General features: G+C 36.8%; 1 protein-coding gene across 2 annotated transcripts in view; it reads left to right on the forward strand.

Moving 5' to 3' along the window:
* LOC135733466 (receptor tyrosine-protein kinase erbB-4) overlaps positions 1–19,917 on the forward strand; it is a 457,412-nt gene that overhangs the window by 318,256 nt on the left and 119,239 nt on the right. For both annotated transcript variants that reach the window (XM_065252090.2, XM_065252091.2), the window contains exons 4-7: positions 3,845–3,976; positions 11,936–12,001; positions 16,725–16,843; positions 17,992–18,133. In XM_065252090.2, coding sequence (XP_065108162.1) covers positions 3,845–3,976; positions 11,936–12,001; positions 16,725–16,843; positions 17,992–18,133 — 459 coding nt within the window. The remainder of the gene's footprint in view (positions 1–3,844; positions 3,977–11,935; positions 12,002–16,724; positions 16,844–17,991; positions 18,134–19,917) is intronic.

Here is a 19,917-nt window from a genome sequence, read left to right on the forward strand (position 1 = left end):
GCGCAAACATTAGTAAATCGCGTTGCGTGAATCATTTAAATAGTCTCCTCCCAAAATGTTTGCGTCTGAAAGGGAAACTCCTAGAAATGCATATGCAATCAGGTCAGTCGCAAAAAGAACTAGACCACACCTTTTCAGCGCTAATGATCCACTGCGCGTCTTTAGTAAATTCCGACATCGCTATTTACCGCCAAAATGATGGTTTACGCTGGCGCAAGCGCTTAGTAAATCTGGCCCATAGTTTTGTAGTCTATTGAGTAGGATTCTGTGGTCTATTGTGTCAAATGCTGCACTAAGGTCTAGTAATATAAGAATTGAGATTTCACCACGATCGGATGTTAATAGGAGGTCATTTGTAACTCTAAGAGTTACATATATATATATATATATATATATTAGGGATGTAACGGTATCAAAAATTCACGGTACGGTAGTATTTCGGTATGATGCCCACGGTACGGTAATTATTGAAACTTTGCAGGAAGAAAAAAAAACAAATGAAGACTTGGAAAATTTCTCATAAGTGTTTATTAAACAAGACTGAACATTACAATGTACAAAGTGTAGTGAAGTGTTTACAATTTTCATAAAAAGGACAAAAAAATTAAGTTTCATTTTAGTTTGTCGACTTTAAACAACTCCCAATCAGTCAGGTTTTAAGAATTGAGTGACTCCCTCAATTGACCTAGTTTTAATTATTATTAAAATTAATGCTAATGCTTGGTACTCCTATGAAAGCAACGGTTATGATTGTAGAATTAAGAAAAGATGATGGGTTTTAAGATGGGTCAATTCCTGAAAACAAAAACAACCCAGTAAAAAATGAAAATTGCTTACTTATTGTAGCTGGACTTAGAGCTGAGGTCAGCTCACTTAATACAGGGGCGCGTTTCCCAATCGGAAGTCTGCAGCCTCTATGGGTCGCATTTGTAGGCTGCATACGTAACGAAGACCGTCTTATTTCAAAATATTAACATTTTTCAAGTTGACTATTATTCTTATTTAATCGTATATTATTGTAACACGCTTATGACTTGCGAATGTAATACTCAGTTAACTTAAATACACCAGGCGTTTAATGACGGATGCAGCCTGCATATGCGACCTAAGGAGGCTGCAACCTTCTAATTGAGAAACGGCATACACACTCTGCTCATTCACGGATTTACTCACTCGTTTTTTGAATGTCCATCACATTTTGTCCTTCCTCGTTTCTTGTCACAGCGAACGCGAACTTTTTCGACACATCAGATTTAAAATCCGTGTTTCTTTTGCTTCCGCCATTGCCGCTCCACTTGTAGAGAGCCGTCAGAGTAGCACGCATGGGATTATGGGAATTGTAGTTCCCGCGTCCCTCCACTCGCTTTACTTGACCGGAAAAAAACTACACGTGTTGCCCGGAAGACCTTACGTTTTACCGATCATGTGACCACGGTGGTACCGGGAAAATCTTCTACCGCAATACCACGAAATGTATAATACCGTTACATCCCTAATATATATATATATATATATATATATATTCTATACCAAGAAAGTGACAAGATGAAAAAACTTTTCTGTTACAAACTTTCACATCGCATCTTTAGGTTATAAAAACATAAAAAATTCAAATACATCATTTGATTTTCAAAGATTTATTATAAAAACACATTATTTTTTTCACAAAATGCAATAAATCCATGATCCAAGAATCCAAGTTTTTTTATTTATAAATCTATTGAATCAGTATATAAATGTGCTTTTATTTTTGCCATGTTATATTCATTTAGTTGACTAGTGGTATACACTGATTAAACATTAATGGCATTATTCAAAACCCTTACTTTGTCATATAAAGAAGACTGTCATTGCTGCTGTTATCATTGGGACGTCGTCGCTTAACTTTTTTGAAAGCGATCAGCTGTAAAATGTTTTGGTCCTGCTCGATTTTCATTGACTCCGAGTAGAATAATGGAAAGTTTTTCATAAGATCCCCTGGGGTCAATGTGTAAGCATGACAGAAGCTTGATGCTGTTGGGAGAACAAGCAACAGCCGACATTTTTCCGTCTCCCGAGTGCATCTTGCGTAAATTATTTGATTTTGGTGGCTTATGTTTCTTCCCCCCCACAGAAACCACCACAGTTTTATCAATGCCAATAAATTTATTTATTGCGTTTTTGGAAAAAAGGGAGAAAAGATGACAGAATAACACGGCGGATATTGGATTTTGCTTAAAATTAAGAATTTACTTTTTAATTCTGACCTGATACAATACTGATTTTGGGGGTAACTCGTCTTTTTTAAATGGCGTTTATCACGTTTTGGAACCAAACTCTTCATATACACATTAACTCTAATGAGGCATACACACGTGAGTAGACTACATACAAAGTCAATGCAAAGATGCGAACACACGTAAATCCACGCGACCTTGGCAATGAGAATGACACGAATTGGGCAGCGTGATTTCCGCAAACACATGCTATTCACCTTAAAGAAGTTGAAAAAATTCACCTGACCCAACGTTAAATCCAGCAAGTAATATTATGCAAGGAACGCAATGCGAAACACGCTTTGCATTTGGTGTGTAGGGCCCATAAGTCTATGATAAAATGTTTCTAATGCAAATCTGTTTATTTGTCTAAAGCCCTATTTGGACATGATTGGTTTTACATGGGTTGATGTAGTAATGCAACTTTACCGCATGACTTCTTATCGTATAATCTGTGATGATATTTTAATCATAATGAGACCAACCATGTATTTCCTTCAATGGCTTATACTGTCTGAAAACCCCATGTTGTGTTTACGTGCCATTGTGTTTATTTGTTTCTCTCATTCCTGCCTTTAGGACAGCGCAAGACATTTGCGTTCATCCCTCCCAGCATGCCAGACTGAAACAACGCTTAAATTAATTTATCCATTGAGCGACAGGTTTCGCAATGCCCTGTAGAGAGAAATGAAACACACAATAACAACATCTCCAATCATCCGTGGAGTACAGTTTAATCAAGCTTTTGTTAGGCTATTATCAGTTTCAGATGGCCCGTGGCTATGAATATGTCTCATCTGTTGTAGCGCCACGCGACTAATCGCATGCAGCCGCTAAAGAGAAATCCAGTTCTGTAAATAATGCAAATCTGCTATAAGCTCTCCACTGTTTCGTCCACGCATGTGAGGATTACTCAAGAGAAATATTAAGATCGTAATGTTCATCGTCATCCGCTGTACCCACACAGGGAAATTTGGTGAAAGCTTGGGGAGGGGAAAAACCAGATTGATTTCGTTCCAAATCCGGTGATCCGTGTTAGACAGTATAATGCATATTAGGGCAAAGCATTGAGAAGCATCTCCCTGCAGATAAAATGTGAAATTACAAACCTGTTAGTGCTGCTGTCCAGAATGCCGAAGCTCCAAATCTGAGATGAATCAGTTGTTGTCAGGGAATGTAATTATTTCCTTTCCTCTATCCGAGTCTGCTGAGAGTAGCCGTCTCTCTGTGGGCTGGAGAGAAAAAAATTAAAAATAAAATGAAGAGAAAATCAAAACAAAGACAGATTATGTTTATTAATAAAAGCAATAAGAGATGGATTTGTCTGGCCTCTTTGTGAAGCATCAGTCATGTCTGACTTTGGATTTCAGGGAATTGGGGGGCAGTGGGGGTCTTGCTGACTAACCTGTTTAAGAAAAAAGTCTTGTCCAACAGACACTAGGGGGTCAAAATGAGCCACCGTGTGCAGACATCAAAATGTTGTATGTTGTCTTTGGTTTTCAGACAACCTCAAGCATTGATAAGGGTCACCTTCACTCAAATAACAGGATATGATATATGCCTCATGTTTCTTTTTTGTGTTCTGATAGAAATTCTGAATGGAGGGGTGTACGTGGACCAGAACAAGTTCCTGTGTCATGCTGACACCATCCACTGGCAGGACATTGTGAAGAATGCCCGTCCTGATCACCTGGTTGTGCCGTCCAATAGCAGCAGTTCCTGTGAGTGTTGCCAATAATTTTTTTATTCATTTCTTTTTGGGCTATGGTTAGACATCTAATGCATTTTCACTGACATCTTTTAAACAGAAATTTGCTTGCTGGGAATATATTAAAATGAACATTAGAGTAAAATGCATGTTTTCCCAGTTCTCTCTGAATAGACACAAATCATTTTGTCATTGCAACAGCTTAAACCCCTATTTGGAAGGGATTAGTTTTACAGGGGTTAAAAATCTCAGTAAAATATTCACAAGTGAAAGGGGTAACTCGATTACGCAGTGCATCAACTCCCTCATCGTCACGTGCACATTATCTTGCTTTCTGATATCACACGCAACATTACGCCGACGAGAAAAACTTAAAATCGGACCAGGGAGGAAACACTTCGTTTCATTTTGGTTTGAGGAGAACGCCAGTTTCAGAAAAGGTTTGGTGCCTCTGAGAAGTGATTAAAAATTTTTTTTAAGTCTGTGTCGTGGTATGCAGGAACTGCTCTTTAAACACTTTTTTTATTTAAAAAAAAAACTGCACAAAATTCCAGGAAATGACAAAATGTACATGTATATTTACAGCTGGTAATTTCTCCAGACCTTTTTACAGAAGATAAAAGTCGCTGTGATCTTTACTGACATTGTCTGTAATGATTACTGACATGAAGCATTTGGACGGGACTAAAATCACAGAGAAGCTTTGATAAAAATGTCTCTTTACCTCACCTACCTATGTAAAAATAATCCTGTCCAAATAACTGGGGCAAAAGTAACGCGGGACCAAAGTAACAAAACGATTATCTACGAGCCCTGATAACATTTGCATCCCAAACTAAGACATCATCTTTAGCACACAAACCCTTGACAGAGCTAAGAAATATTGTGTTATTTACTCACCGTTTTCCATGTGTAGATCCAGAAAGGTGTTTTCAACCATGATAAGTAAATTCCTAAAGTGGTCATTTTTTCTTATAACGCATTGTGTTTCTTGTTTCATGTGTTACAATACTGATCAATCTACAGGTTATTTAGTGCTCTAACACATCCTTAAGTTTGAGGGTTAGGGTTTTTCAAAATAAAAGTAAATAGGGTTTAAATGTGAGGAGATCCTGTCGGGACGAAAGTAACATTTGTTACTTTTGTCCCGCTGCTAATACTGTTTTATATGTTGAAAACTGATATTATTCTAATTTGATTTACTTTTATTTTTTTATAGTATTCAAACTGTTGAATTTTGTTTTATTCTCAACAATTCAAGTTTGTACTGTTGGTTGCTTTTGAAACATTTGATAAAACTTACATTTAAAAAATGAAAATGTAATTTCAAATCTTTTTACAAAGATAAATGACAAAATAAGTTTGCAGTTACATATTAACAAGGTCATAGTCATCATGTATATTTAATAAAAACACAATAATCTATCTTGTTTTGATGCGTTACTTTTGACCTACCTGTGTGTTACTTTCATCCTTGCAGGTGGGGTCGAAAGTAACAATTCACTACTTGGGCCCTATTTTAACGATCTGAAACGCAAGTGCGAAGCGCAACGCGCAAGTGAGTTTGTGGGCGGATCTTGGGCGCTGTTGCTATTTTCCCGGCGTGAGAAATAACTCTTGCGCCGGGCGCAAATCAATAAGGGGTTGGTCTGAAGTAGGTTCATTATTCATAGGTGTGGTTTGGGCGTAACGTCAAATAAACCAATCAGAACGCTATCCAACATTCCCTTTAAACGCAAGGGCGCAAGTTCCATGGTGGGTTGCTATTATTATGACGGATTTATCAGGCGTACGCCAGGAGCGGTTTACAGCCGAGGAGACCCACGTTCTTGTAAGAGCAGTCAAAGACAGAGAAGTTGTTTTGTATGGGGATAGGAGAAACCCGCCCAAATCAGCGTAGGTTAAACAGGCGTGGGAGGAAATATCCAGTCTCATCAGCTGGCATCCCCATCGTTGCGCCAAGCGCTATAATGATGTCAGGAGACGGGGGAATCCCAAGCTTGCCAGCATAAATCGGGCACGCCGTGTTACGGGAGGTGGATCTGCCTCTACACAGACGCCAGCAGAGGACATCGCTGCGTCCACCCTCACCGCTGAAAGGGTTTGGGGGTTTTGAAATCGGACCCAAGAAACGCAAGCAAGGTCCAACCCCAAAGTACTCTTACAAATCAAGTTCATATACATTAAGGTTTCTTATGAAAACATTTAAATTATTATTTACATAAAATAAACGTAATACAGCCACACAACAAACTTATGAAAATATTTGAATCGTTATTTGCATGAGAATTTTTTAAACGCAGCCACACAATAAATAAAAACTATCACCACAATGCTCACCACTATGATTTCCCTTATCTTGTGTATTCATATTTTTTAGTGTAACAATTTATGATTTGCAAAAATAACTGTTGCATCTGTGTAGATTAGATGCAAAGTGTGTGCGCGTTGTGCACGCTATACATTATGGTCAAGCATGCGCCCTTAAAATAGCATAATGAACAACGCGCAACGCGCCACTGACTTTAGACTAGTTTTTTCTGGTCAGTGGCGCAATTGTTTTTTGAAACTGCAAAATAGCATCAGGGATGGTTTGCGCCGGAACACGCCTCTTTTTTTGCGCTGAACCGCCCAGGGAGCGCAAGTTCATTCCCTAGTTTGCTGACGTGCATCTGTGGAGGGAAAAACCCGCTGTGCGCCGGTGCAAAATACGAATGATACATGCGTCACTGACAAAGTCAATTGCGCTGGGTGCAAGATAGGGCCCCTTATGTTTAAAGTGAAATTATAGTCATTTTACATTTTTACAAAATTCCACCTGGTATTGATAGAGCACACTTGTAAGTTATTGACCCCACAACAAAATATATCTCTGTCTATAACATTATCTTTTAAAATTAAGTTTTTCTGAAAAATTGTACTTTCGCCCCAAATAGAAACAGACACAAATAGAAACAATGGGATTGCTGTTCACCCCTACCCTGATTCATCAATCCTTAATCCATTTTCCATTATCAGAGGTCTCAGAAATTGTAGTCAGCTATGAACACACAATCTGTTGTAGTTTTGAGGTAGGGGTGTTTTCATTGATTGTATTTAGTTTTTATTAGTTAAGTTATTTACAATGGTTTTTCTTTGAGGTTTTTTGAAGAGCCAATGTTCTTTTACCAATTAAAATGCAGTCCTGCCCTTCTCCACCAATGTTTATCAATTTCTTTTTCCAATATATTTAACCTTCAGATTAGGCTCAGAGCAGTAAAGCATAGACTAATCTTGATTGCCAATGTAAACATTAAGACCTTGAGCCCTCTACAAGGTGACGGTGCCATCTTCTCCCTGATTTAGATTCATTTAAACACAAAAGACTGAAAGTATTTCATGTAAGAAGAGGTGTTCTTTCATTTTTGACGATTTTAAAGGACAAGTTCGGTATTTTACACTTAAAGCCCTGTTTTCAGATTGTTTATGATGAAATAGAACGGTTTTGACTGAAATTTGGACATATGATGCTGGCCCGATTTTTCGGGTGGTTGTTGTTTCACCTCCCACCTACAATGGGTGCATAGGTGCACTGGAACAATCCTTCCTAAAATGCATTAAACTTTCATTTACAAAGACGTTAAACTCACCGAGTGGTCAGGGGTGTTCACTGATATGCTCACACAAAAATCGCTGCAAAAGATGCTTTCCAACAGGTGTTTTAGCTTTCTTGGTAAACTTGTGGACCTATTTTTCCAAACGCCTCACACCCGTACATTCTTCCGTTGAGCGCTTGAATAATAGACACTCCAGGCCAGTTGGTGGCGATAATCCGCCTTTGCCAATTGCAAGAATACAAACAACGTTCCCGTCGCGGATTAATACCGTACCTCACAGCACATCTAATACAAGTCAATGGAGTTGGACAAAAACTACGATAAAAGGGGTTGGAAAGCATCTTTTGCAGCGATTTTTGTGTGAGCATATCAGTGAACACTCCTGACCACTCGGTGAGTTTCACGTCTTTGTAAATGAAAGTTTAATGCATTTTAGGAAGGATTTTTCCAGTGCACCTATAGACCCATTGTAGAAGTGTGGGGTGATACAACAGAAACCAAAAATTCTCGGGACAGCATCATATGTCCAAATTTCAGTCAACCGTTCTATTTCATCATAAACAATCTGAAAACAGGGCTTTTAGTGTAAAATACCGAACTTGTCCTTTAACTTGCTTCCTTATGTGAAATGTACCCAAGAGCATGTTCCCTAAATCACCTTTATTTCCATACCATCAGAAAAAAATGGTCAACAAATTGTCCCTAGCTGTCACTGGAGCAGTACCCTTTTAAGAAGTACACCTTTATATCTAGCGATGACATATCAGTATCTCATATTGGTACCAAATGTATACATATCTGTATGTAAATGATACATATTTTAGGACCTTTTTAGTCGTACTGTTGGGGACCATTCCTCCCCCCATTTGTTTCTGACAGTGTATGTGCTGTCATTTAAAGGAACCATTCACCCCAAAATGATTGCAAGTGCCAAAGTGGTTTGGGTGCTTACTGTATACTTAAAGTTTAATCTGTTCATCACACAAAGCTTTCTGAATATTTGGATTTATGGACATTTAAGTGCTTTCATTAAGCCTTTGCCAAGTTTTCCTCAAGTCTTTTTTAGTGTACGAGGGAGTGTAAAATGATGAAAGAACTTTCAATTTTGTGTGAACTATTTCTTTAAGAAAAGAAATGAGTCCACCTTCTTCCCGAATTTCATATAAAATACTCTGTGAGCGAACTCCTGTGAAGAGGATTTGAGAGGACTTTGGCAGAAAAACCAAAGCAGTGAGGCTAAAAACCAGCCAGGGCAAAATTGGTGGTAAATAAGTAAGGGAAATAGTCAAAAGTGGCTGGCCCATGTAGTTGAAGTGAGTAATCCGCAAGTATAATTACTCTTAAGTGAAGTGGAACAGAGACAGGGGACAACAGTCCATCAGTCAGACATGCTCACACAGCAATTACCCAACAGTCAATTAAGCTTGGGGTGGCAGAAAGAGCAAGTAGCCCAGCAGATGAATGTAGCAAAGCCATACGGCGCGTCTCCCCTTGAGCAGTGAGGATACAGGCAGAGCTCTGGGGAAGACAGTGAGGATATTGCACTGTCAGTCAGGAGCTCTTTCTTAAATCACCAGAACAGAATGATGAGCAAGTTCTGTCGGAAAACAGAATCACAGTCAATCCTGTTCACTGTTTTTCATTTTAACATTATGACTAGACCCGCATGCAATCTGGGTTCGTGGCATACATAATTCTACACATGTCCCGCACCTTTTATATTCATGTTTAAATCATCTGCATTAGTTTATAAGGCTTTCTGATGCTCAACAGGAGGGTAGATCTCCTGGATTTGTGGGTGTGTAGCAAGCAGTGGATCAAAGCACTGTGAGGCAAGGGAGGGGGACTCCTTTAACCTCCCAAGACCCGGGTTTTGGTTTGTCTTTTTTTTCTTCAGATTTCTAACTGCTATTTTGCGGTTAGGTAGAATCAATAAATATAATAACCAAATTGTTTTCTAAGAACATGAAGCAATGCATTTGTCTATGTTTGTGTATAACAGGTTCCAGTTACACAGAATTAAGTATTATGGTGCAAACATCCAAAAAATTTCATGTCCACATATGTGGACATCCAGGTCTTAGGAGGTTAAATGATTAAACTTTGTATTGTTGTACTACTTACACAATTATTACTGTATATCATTATATTATTTTCCATACACTGCTTTTACTGGTTTTTTAGGTGGCAACAACTCTCAGATGATGACCTATACCCCCCATGCAAATATGAATGACTACACTATGTATATGTGACCCTCCTTTTGTGATTTACTGTTTTCTTCATAAAATCATCCTATGTAATGTAAAGAACATTGGGTCTCATTCACTAAGCATGCGTATGCACAAATTTGTGCGTGAGATATACGTATGGATGTTTTCACAAACAAATCGTGATTCAACAAAAACGTTCGTATCAAAATTTCTTCTAAATGTACATAAAAATTCAAGTAAACCTAAAACCACTCGTACGCAATAATCAAATATTAGGCTATAATTATAATGTGCATAATAATGTTGATATATAAAATTGACATGATTATATTTTATATTATAATAATTTCTGTATTATATATTAATATACATGATTTATATTATTAATATATATTATATTATATACATTATATTATAAATTATTATAAATGGAGTAAAAAGCTTACTTTTTTTTCTACACATATAAAGAAGATGCACGTATATTCCTGTTTATTTTAGATTAGTGCTGGGCATAGATTAATCTAGATTAATCTCATACAAAATAAAAGTATTTTTTTGCATAACATATGAGTGTGTGCTGTGTATAATTATTATGTGTATATAAATGCACACACATTGATGTATGTATTTAAGAAACATTTATATATGTATTTATATTTATTTATATTTTTATATATTCTATATAAATAAAAAAACAATATATAACAATATATGTATTATATATATATATATATATATATATATATATATATATATATATATATATATATATATATATATATATATATATATATATATATATATATATGTGTATGTATGTATGTGTGTGTGTGTGTGTTTAAATATACATAATATTTACCCACAGCCCAAACTCATATATTATGCAAAAAAAACTTTTATTTTGTATGAGATTAACTCTTTCACCTCCAGCGTTTTTAAAAAAAGTTGCCAGCCAGCGCCAGTGTTTTTCATGATTTTCACCAAAGTTTAATGCCTTCCAGAAAATGTTCTTCTTTAAATATCTCTGCTTTCAAAAAAAAAAAAAAAACGTTTCATCATACCTTCAGTGGTTCTTTTGTAATCAGCTTTTGAATATGGGTAGGTTTCTGCAAAAACACCACATTTTGAGCAAAAAGCAGAGATAATTCCATTTTTGTGACTGACTTTTCATAAAGATCCCATTCAGAGCGATCTTTAAAACAGACACGGACATGCAGCCGCTTGCCATAGGGCAATACTTCTGGGTTTAAAAAGTTGCGTACCTGGTGGATAATAGCGGTATTGCGGAAATACGGAAAATCTCGTCATTGGCGGGGAAGCGTTTTCTCTTAATTGACGAGATATCTCGTCAATGGCGGTGAAAGAGTTCATCTAGATTAATCTATGCCCAGTCCTATTTTAGATACAGATCTAATGTCATATTTGAATGTCATATTTGTTAACGAATCCAATAATTATTTAATGTTACTCCGGTCGGTGGACAGCACTGGCTTCCTCCAGCGACAACAAAACCTCCCAAATAAAAATAAGCTGGTTTGGGCGTTGGTTTTATGCAAATTACCAACCTTGTGCACTCAGCCGCTCATGTAGAACACACAAGTATAAGAACAAATTCATGTGCGTACACACGTGTTGTGAAATAGGCGGAAAGTTTTCGTGAGAAGTTAAAATGTGCGTATAAATACGAAAAACTTACGCAATTATTAGTGAATGAGACCCATTGTGTGAAAAATGACCTTGATATATTTAATATTGACAGAGTAAGGCCATACCAAATATTAAAATCATAGTGAAATGAATGATTAAAATCTAATTTTGAGGCTTGTTTCCTCAAAATTTGATTATGAGACTTTGCCTAGTTTTCCAAGGGTCACATATACAATATGACTATGGATAGTAAAATGCACGGTTGGAGATTTTAATAGGCAATATGGCATAAAATGTAGTTTTGTGACAACCTATTTTATGATGCAATTAGTTTTCAGTGAGTTTCTCATTATTATATGTAGTATAAATGTTTGTTTTTCTGTAGATCAGTTGGGAAAGCATTGAATTAGCAGAGCAAAAGGTCACGGGTTTGACCCGCAGGGAACACATCTACTGATGAAATGTAAACCTTGTAAGTCATTTTGGATAAATGTAAATGTTTTATTCTGGTTGCAGGTCAGAGATGTCACAGAGCATGTAATGGACGCTGTTGGGGACCAAAGGAGAACCAATGTCAAAGTTGTGAGTGTCAATAGTGACTGCATCCATAAACTGATGTTTGTTTTTTATTAGTGATATAGTAATTTATCTGCCATATATTTAATATGCTAATAAGAACATCCTCTGCCTGTGGTAAAATCACTGTAGCGCACCTTAAATTATGCATCTCCAGTGCACAATTTCTATAATTACAATTAATTTCATATTACTTTCCAAGCCCTCATTTATCGACCAAAATGAAGAACTTTGATCCTCCGAAATTATTTTGTTTCATGAATTTAATACATCCACTCATAGGTGAGAGTCATTCCATTACGTGCGAGTTCTCCAAGTTCATCCGCAGGCCTGTTCAAGGCACCTCCGACAGGCCACGGCACGTCGCCGCCCTCCCCATGCAGGATAATTGCGGCGAGAGGCAGGCAGCCTGACTCTCCCTGTACTCTCACCTGTAGCAGCGGAAACCAGCTGCACTTAAAACTGTCGAGATTAATTACTTCAGGACCCTCAAAACTCTTGCACGTAGCACGATTTTCTGCCTGCCGTTCAGGGTTCCTCTCAAGAAGCTTGATCACAACACATCGCAACTCTGATTTCCCTCGACATGCTCTTATCACGCGGCCAAGCGCTAAGTCAAAAACATGTCATTATCGCAGCATCGGAAAGCACGCTAATGCAGTCATACAAATCCCTTTTTAAAACCAAAACACTCATGCCATATTGAATTTTGTCCGCTAAAATATGAAAAAAGCAATGTTTTCAAGATATTGGAAACTGGAGTGGCGTGTAAATTGCATGATGTTGTATTAGAGGCGATGGATGCAAGGGTGACACACATGGAAAATGTCTGTCATTCACAACACCTGCCCTTGCATGTTTATTAGATTAAAATCGTGGCTAATTTGTTTAGGTAATTCATCCGGTTATTAGAAAGTGTGTAGCGCTTCAACGCCGTTCAGCACATTTTACCATAGCTTACACCTGATGTAGGGGAGAGCGGGGCACAACCTAACGCTTTTTTGTTTTGGCATAATCATTCAAAAAATATTTGAGTTTGATTAATTATATTTTTACACAAGCAACACACGCATCTCTGCTACAAATGAACATTTGAAGTTTGTTTCTATTACTTACCATTCTTGGACAATTACACCAAAAGTGACAGAAGTGCAAACGTTACAACTTACCCCATAGGTGGGGTTAATTGTAACAGGCAGGGGGTTAGTTGTAACACTTGCTAAAAATTAAGTTTGCAGGCAAATATTTCAATACTATTTTGTCTATATACTTGAAGTTTTTTTTTATACACTATTCACCCCTCATCTAACCATAGTTCAATTATAAATTAATACAAATATGTGAGAAAAGCAGCACAATTATGATAAAAAAAAAAAACATTTTTATATGTGACCCAGTCTAAAAAAAACATACTAAAGTCTCAAAATCTAATTCTGAGATAATGAAAATCAAAGTCTGATTTTAGCCATTCATTTCATTATGATTTTAATCTTTGACATCACCTTATTCAATCAATATTAAAGATATGGACAAAAATTCATATTGATATAAAAAATGTTTGATAAGAGCCAGCAATCATTCGTGTGTAGCCTATTTAAAACAACGGCAAGAATTAGGGAAATGTTAGCTGTTTATATATCGTTATTGCTGAGGGGTGAAAATTTTTTCAAGCCCACCAAAAAGTTTCTAAGAGCTGCAGACATATTTCAAAATGATGTTTTAGTCAACAAGACACTGATTAAGATGACATAGCATTGGATTTGGTATCTTACACGCCCAACTCAGAAATCAAAAAAACACATGATGAAAAAATTTACCTACATACAACCAAAACACTCTTTTATCAATAACTCTATGGAAAAACATTAAACATTTCCATAAATCTGGGGAGAGCGTCTTTTGGCAGCGTGAAAACAATACGGAAAGAAAACAAATCGCTCAACTCTATGCAACAATGTAAACGGCCTGTGATACAACTAACAATGTGTTTTTGCCCTGCATGCTCACCCCTACTTATGTTATGTGGAAGTTATTCATAGAGATATTTATGTGTAAAAAATAGTCAATTTTATTATTTTTCTTCATGACTTTTTTTTCAAACTCAGTAGACAGATACTATTAAAAATGAGAAAACAAAATGTCAAAAAACAAAAGCAAAAACATCTGCATATTCCAAATGAAAACGGGTTAGACACATGGTGTAGCATTCACAACAATATCATTACACATGTTTTCAGGGCAGAGCTATTTTACTGCCATTCCGAATATAGAGTTGACTGAATTGCAGGAAAAATATCATGTATCAGAAATTCGTATTTCCTAGTAATATTGCCATTTATTCTTATAATGGACAATCATTTTTACAGCCCTCTCTGTACAGTAAAATGGTTCGGCAGGTCAAGTGGAGCAATACGGGTCTTTTCGCTGCTCAAACACAACATAATTATTCGTAATATGCTTTTTCCTCTCTCTTCTGCAGATGCACCTGTAATTTCACTTTCTCCATCTGGGTGCCAACACAATCTGTCATTTTACTCATTCACTTTCAAGAGAGGAGGGTCAGTCAGTCTCTCTCTCTCTCTCTCTCTCTCTCTCTCTCTCTCTCTCTCTCTCTCTCTCTCTCTCTCTCTCTCTCTCTCTCTCTCTCATGTATTCTAATCTCATTTAGATCATTTAGTCATAAGCATTTGCACTTCTTGCACAAAGATACGATATGTCACTGCTCTGTACCAGATACATCTTACTGTGTTTTTCTCTTACCTCACCCTCCTCACCTCTGTTCACTCACCGTTGAGTGGAACAGTGGTTAAATCCGCAGCTCGCCTCGCTCCCAGACGCCTAGCTTGAGTAGCCTTAATTGCCCAAATGATAAGGATGAAGTAATGGAGTAACTGTGCAACTGTGAAATAGAGTTTCCTTTTACACTAATGAAGCTATTTCACAAAGTTGAGCACATTAAACGTTCTTGTTTGAATTGAGCATTTGTTTAGCTGTCATTTTAGCGAAGTTAAATCTTCATTTCTATTCAACTCAGTGGTTACAGAGTAAATATTTCAATCTATTCTATTCAAATAGTGATCTTTTCCGAGCATAATTACATCCGGCATTAATTTGTAAATTGCTAAATTGGGATTATATCTAAATAAAAGTAACGCTTTTTGGCCTAAAATGTGGCTGCGCTATAAAACACGGCTGTTAGGTCACTAATGAATTTCTTGGAGGATTTAGTTTTATAGCACTCTGTGAATCAGATTGATCGTGTATATGGAGATGGGTGTTTTATGGTAAATGAATACATGCAATTGCTCGTCTGAGTCGTTCTTTGGTTCAGTAAAATGTTTATAAAATACAGTACACCATTTGGCCTCTGTGCGGTAATGGCTTTGCTCTGCTGTCAATGGCAGCGGTGGAGTGGTATTACAGAGGAAGGTCAACTTTCAATCTATGCACATAAAAAACTTTTATGTATGTCTCTCATATAATAATGTGGTGAAAATGTGAACTCTCTTATAAATAAATCATGATGTCTTCATAAACAACAAGGATGTGATGGTGAGCAGAGAGGCAAAACTTTTTTTAAGTTATCCCGTGTTGCATCACCATGACTGGGTTGCAAGGTGTGAATTTGATTTTCATAACATTACTGTTTCAGATAGTGATGTGCTGTGACTATTAATAGGAGGTCATACAGAAGGCACCCCCATAAAATTATACAAACCTATAAAAAAATGTATCCCTGTATGGGTGTAGTGTCTCACATTGGACAATGATGTTGCTGATTGAAATTTCATGTCAGCTTTACAAGTACATCTGAATCCTGTCACACTACGAGAGCATGATGAGCTCTTGATAACATTTTAATACGCGTGAATAAGAGTTTATTTTCTTTGAACACGCATGAACATACAAATGATGCTGTGGAAATCCAGTTACATCATTATACATCATATACTGATAGGCAAAGTATATCATAAACTCATCTCCAACACTCTTGAGAATAAAGATGCCTTATGACGCAGAAGCCATTAACCATTTCTGACTAAACGGTTTCATAAAGACCCTTTAACATCTGAGGAACCTTTCTGTTTCTTTGTGAAGAAAAAAAGGTTCTTCAGATTATAAAAAGTTAGTTCTTCTATGGCATCGTTATGAACCTTTTAAGCACCTTTGCATTTTACTCCGCTTTTAGGAAAACTGTCATGGTGGAGCAACAGTTTAAAGAAAATTGTCCTTAGCTATTTTGTTAAGATGTTCATAGATAACCTGATATAATATATATAATATAATAACACACTGGGTTCTGTAATTCTGTAACTCACTGAGTAATAAGTTTGTTATGGCCAAAGCAACACAAGCATGAAGTTTGTTTAACAGGACAGTGCACATGGTTGGCCGAGCATTTGTATCTACAAGTGCATGCTTGCGTGAACCATTTTTCTGGCCTTATTTTAGAAATCATTCCCAAGCTCATTTAGCGAGTACGCTGGAGATGCATTTTACATGCCATATGGTAGAAATTACTGTAAATGGCTGTGTTCATTACTGTGAACATCGCTAGCAGAAAGAGAAAGCAGTTTTGCGGTAGCTAAGAGACCACATGTCTCCACATGTTCCCCTTGGCCAGGGCGTTGTTTACTTACGGTACGGCTGAAAATTATACTTATTATACTTTTTTCCTGTTATAAATAATGCATCTTTTACAAATAACCTTTCTCTCTGTGTGTTTCAGTGACAAAGACAGTATGTGCCGAGCAGTGTGATGGTCGCTGTTTTGGGCCGTACGTCAGTGACTGCTGTCACCGCGAGTGTGCCGGAGGTTGTTCGGGCCCAAAGGACACTGACTGCTTCGTATGTCTGCATTATCCTTCCTACTCAACCCCCATGCAACCTAGGCATTGCCGTAAATAATCGACCACTAATCGATGCTTTGGGTTTGGGTCCGCTAGTCGTGTATCACCTGACTTCGGTTGACAACAGGAGGACAATCTGCTATTCAAAGATGGCATCTCCTAAGCTGTGCAGGAGCCTGGTTAAGGGGTTAAACTATATAGTGAATAAGACTCAAGCTTTTGCATGAAATAAACACAGCTGTTTAGTAAGCTACAGTAGCCCCAGAATGTTGTTTTCTGCATCAACATACTCACAGCATGCTAATAAATGTCTCAGTATGCAACACATATTTTTACCAAACACACATGCACACATACACTACACACAAAAACGTGCCAGTCCACTTGTCAGCCATCGCATAAAGCTCAGTTGTTGAGCTCATTCAGTAATAGCAGACACATTCCAGCTCCCTCACCTTATCTGCAAGTTTTTGTCCGGATGTGATATGCACGTCTGTAAAAGAGACCCATGTTGACTACAGATGACTCGCTTTTGAGCAGAAAATCTCCCTGTAGGAAACGCTCTTTGCACCAGAGATACCATTAAAATCTCATTTCCTCCCACAATGCCTTGCCGTGAATGAGAACGCGGCCACACCTTTGTGGCTCTTTTGTTGCGGGCTGCCTGGGCACATCCCGGCCTTCTCATACTGCTCTTCGCTCCTCCGGCTCTTCGAGAAGCGATTTATCGCACCTCTCAGTTTTTTAATTAGTTATCCTCAGCTGTAATCATTGATATTGTACTTCTCAATTGTTCTCTTTTAATTGAAAAGGCACTTTTGGGGCCTGCATTGGGATTTCGATCAATGCCTTTCATTTTTTACATCTCAGCAATTTCCAGTCAGAAAACGTTAAAATCAGATTCATACAGCAAGAGGCTTGCTTATTTTTTTTTATGCAGGTATAATTGTTATTTATAAGAAGCATTACTGCATTATTGGTATTATGTAGTATTGGTGTTAGTTTACGCAAAACTGATATTAAAGTGTTAAGTTTACTCATAATGTCCCAAAACGACACTGTAAGAGTATAATATACAGTTTTGCAGCCAGATCTTTCATTATTAAGTGCATATTTATGTCAATAATGTTGTTTGTTTTTGTCCAGGCCTGCACAAACTTCAATGACAGCGGCGCATGTGTGACCCAATGCCCACAGCCCTTCGTCTACAACCCCACCACATTTCAGCTGGAGCACAACCCACGGGCCAAATACACCTACGGTGCATTCTGTGTCAAAAAGTGCCCACGTAAGTGAAACCGAACATGATGCTTATACACTATTTTAGCTGTGGACACATAAATGGATACCAGGTGGCACATCGAAAAGCACACGGGAAGGCATGTAAGCATGTTTCAGATTAAACGTAAACGAGGCGTATCGGCTGCACCTGAGTCCTCGCGCTCCTGAGGTTTTTGACATGGTGAGGTCCACACATGAAGTCTCAGGGGTGATCATATCTGCTGAGTCTCATTTCTGGTGCTGACCTCTGTTTCCCTATTAACACCCAGTCTAGTTTTTTCTTGTTCCTGGCAGTGATCCAGACCGAAAAAAGAAAGGAAGTAAATAAGAAACGAGGGAAGAAAGAAACAAAAGGGTGGAAGGAAATACAAAGCAAAATACAAAGGAAGGAAAAAAGCAAAAAAAAAAAAGGAAGAAAGTAAATAGTTAAAAGAAGGAAATAAAACAAAACAATAAAGGAAAGAAATAGAGAAGCAGAAACAAAGGAAGGAAATAGACAGCAAAAAGAAGGGAGGAAATAGAAAGTGAAAGAACTAAGGATGGAAATAGAAAGCAACAAAGATGAAGACAAGAAAAAGTTAAATAGAAAGTAAAAATCAAAAAAGAAGGAAAAAACAGAAGCAAAAACTAAGGAAGCAGAAAGAAAAATAGAAAATAATAAAAATTAAGGGAGGAAAGAAAAAAAAATAAAGGAAGGAACAAAGAAAGGAAATAGACAGCAAAAAGAAGGAAGGAAATTTAACGCAAACAGAAGGAAGGAAATTCAAAGCAAAAAAACAAAGGAAGAACAAAAAGGTAAAAAAGTAAATAGTTAAAAAGAAGGAAATAAAACAAAACAACAAATTAAGGAAATAGAAAAGCAGAAACAAAGAAAGGAAATAGACAGCAAAAAGAAGGGAGGAAATAGAAAGTGAAAGAACTAAGGATGGAAATAGAAAGCAAAGAGGATGTAAAAAAGAAAAAGGAAAAAAAAACATCTAAAAAGGAAGGTAGGAAACAGAAGCAAAAACTAAGGAAACAGATGAACAAAGCCAAAAAGGAGGAAGAAAATAAAAAGTAAAAAATTGAAGGAAAGAAAAATAAAAAAATAATTTAAGGAAAAGAAAAGCAAAAAACAAAGGAAGAAAATAGACAGCAAAATTAAGGAAGGAAATTAAACGCGAAAAAGAAGGAAGGAAATTAAACGCGAAAAAGAAAGAAAAAAGAAGGAAGGAAATAGAAAGTGAAAAAACTAAGGATGAACACAGAAAGCCAAAAAGGAGGAATAAAATAAAAAGTAAAAAATGGAAGGAAATAGAAAGCGAAAGAACTATGGATGAAAATAGAAAGCAAAAAGAAGGAGAAAAATAATGTTTTTTAAAGAAAGTAAAAAGCAAAAAAAAGGAAGTGATACAAATGGAAACTGAAATCAAAAGAAAAAAGAATAAAAATTAAGGAAGGAAAGAAAAATAAAAAATAAATGAAGGAAATAGAAAAGCAAAAACAAATGAAGGAAATAGACAACAAAAAGAAGGAGATAAAAAATCCGAAGGAAATTAAAAGTGAAAAAGAAAGAAAGAAGCAAAAAAGAACAAAGGAAATAGACCGCGGAAAAGAAAGTTAAATGAAAAAAAGTAAAAAAGAAGGAAGGAAATAGAAAGAGAAATAACTAAGGATGAAAACAGAAAGCAAAAAGGATAAAGAAAAGAAAAAGTTTAAAAGAAAGTAAAAAGCAAAAAAAGGGAGAAGAGACGGAAAGAAAAAGAAATATATAGCAATAAAGAAGGAAATCAAAAAAAGGAAAAAAATTAA

The sequence above is a fragment of the Paramisgurnus dabryanus genome, chromosome 15, assembly GCF_030506205.2.
Source record: "Paramisgurnus dabryanus chromosome 15, PD_genome_1.1, whole genome shotgun sequence".
NCBI lineage: Eukaryota > Metazoa > Chordata > Actinopteri > Cypriniformes > Cobitidae > Paramisgurnus > Paramisgurnus dabryanus.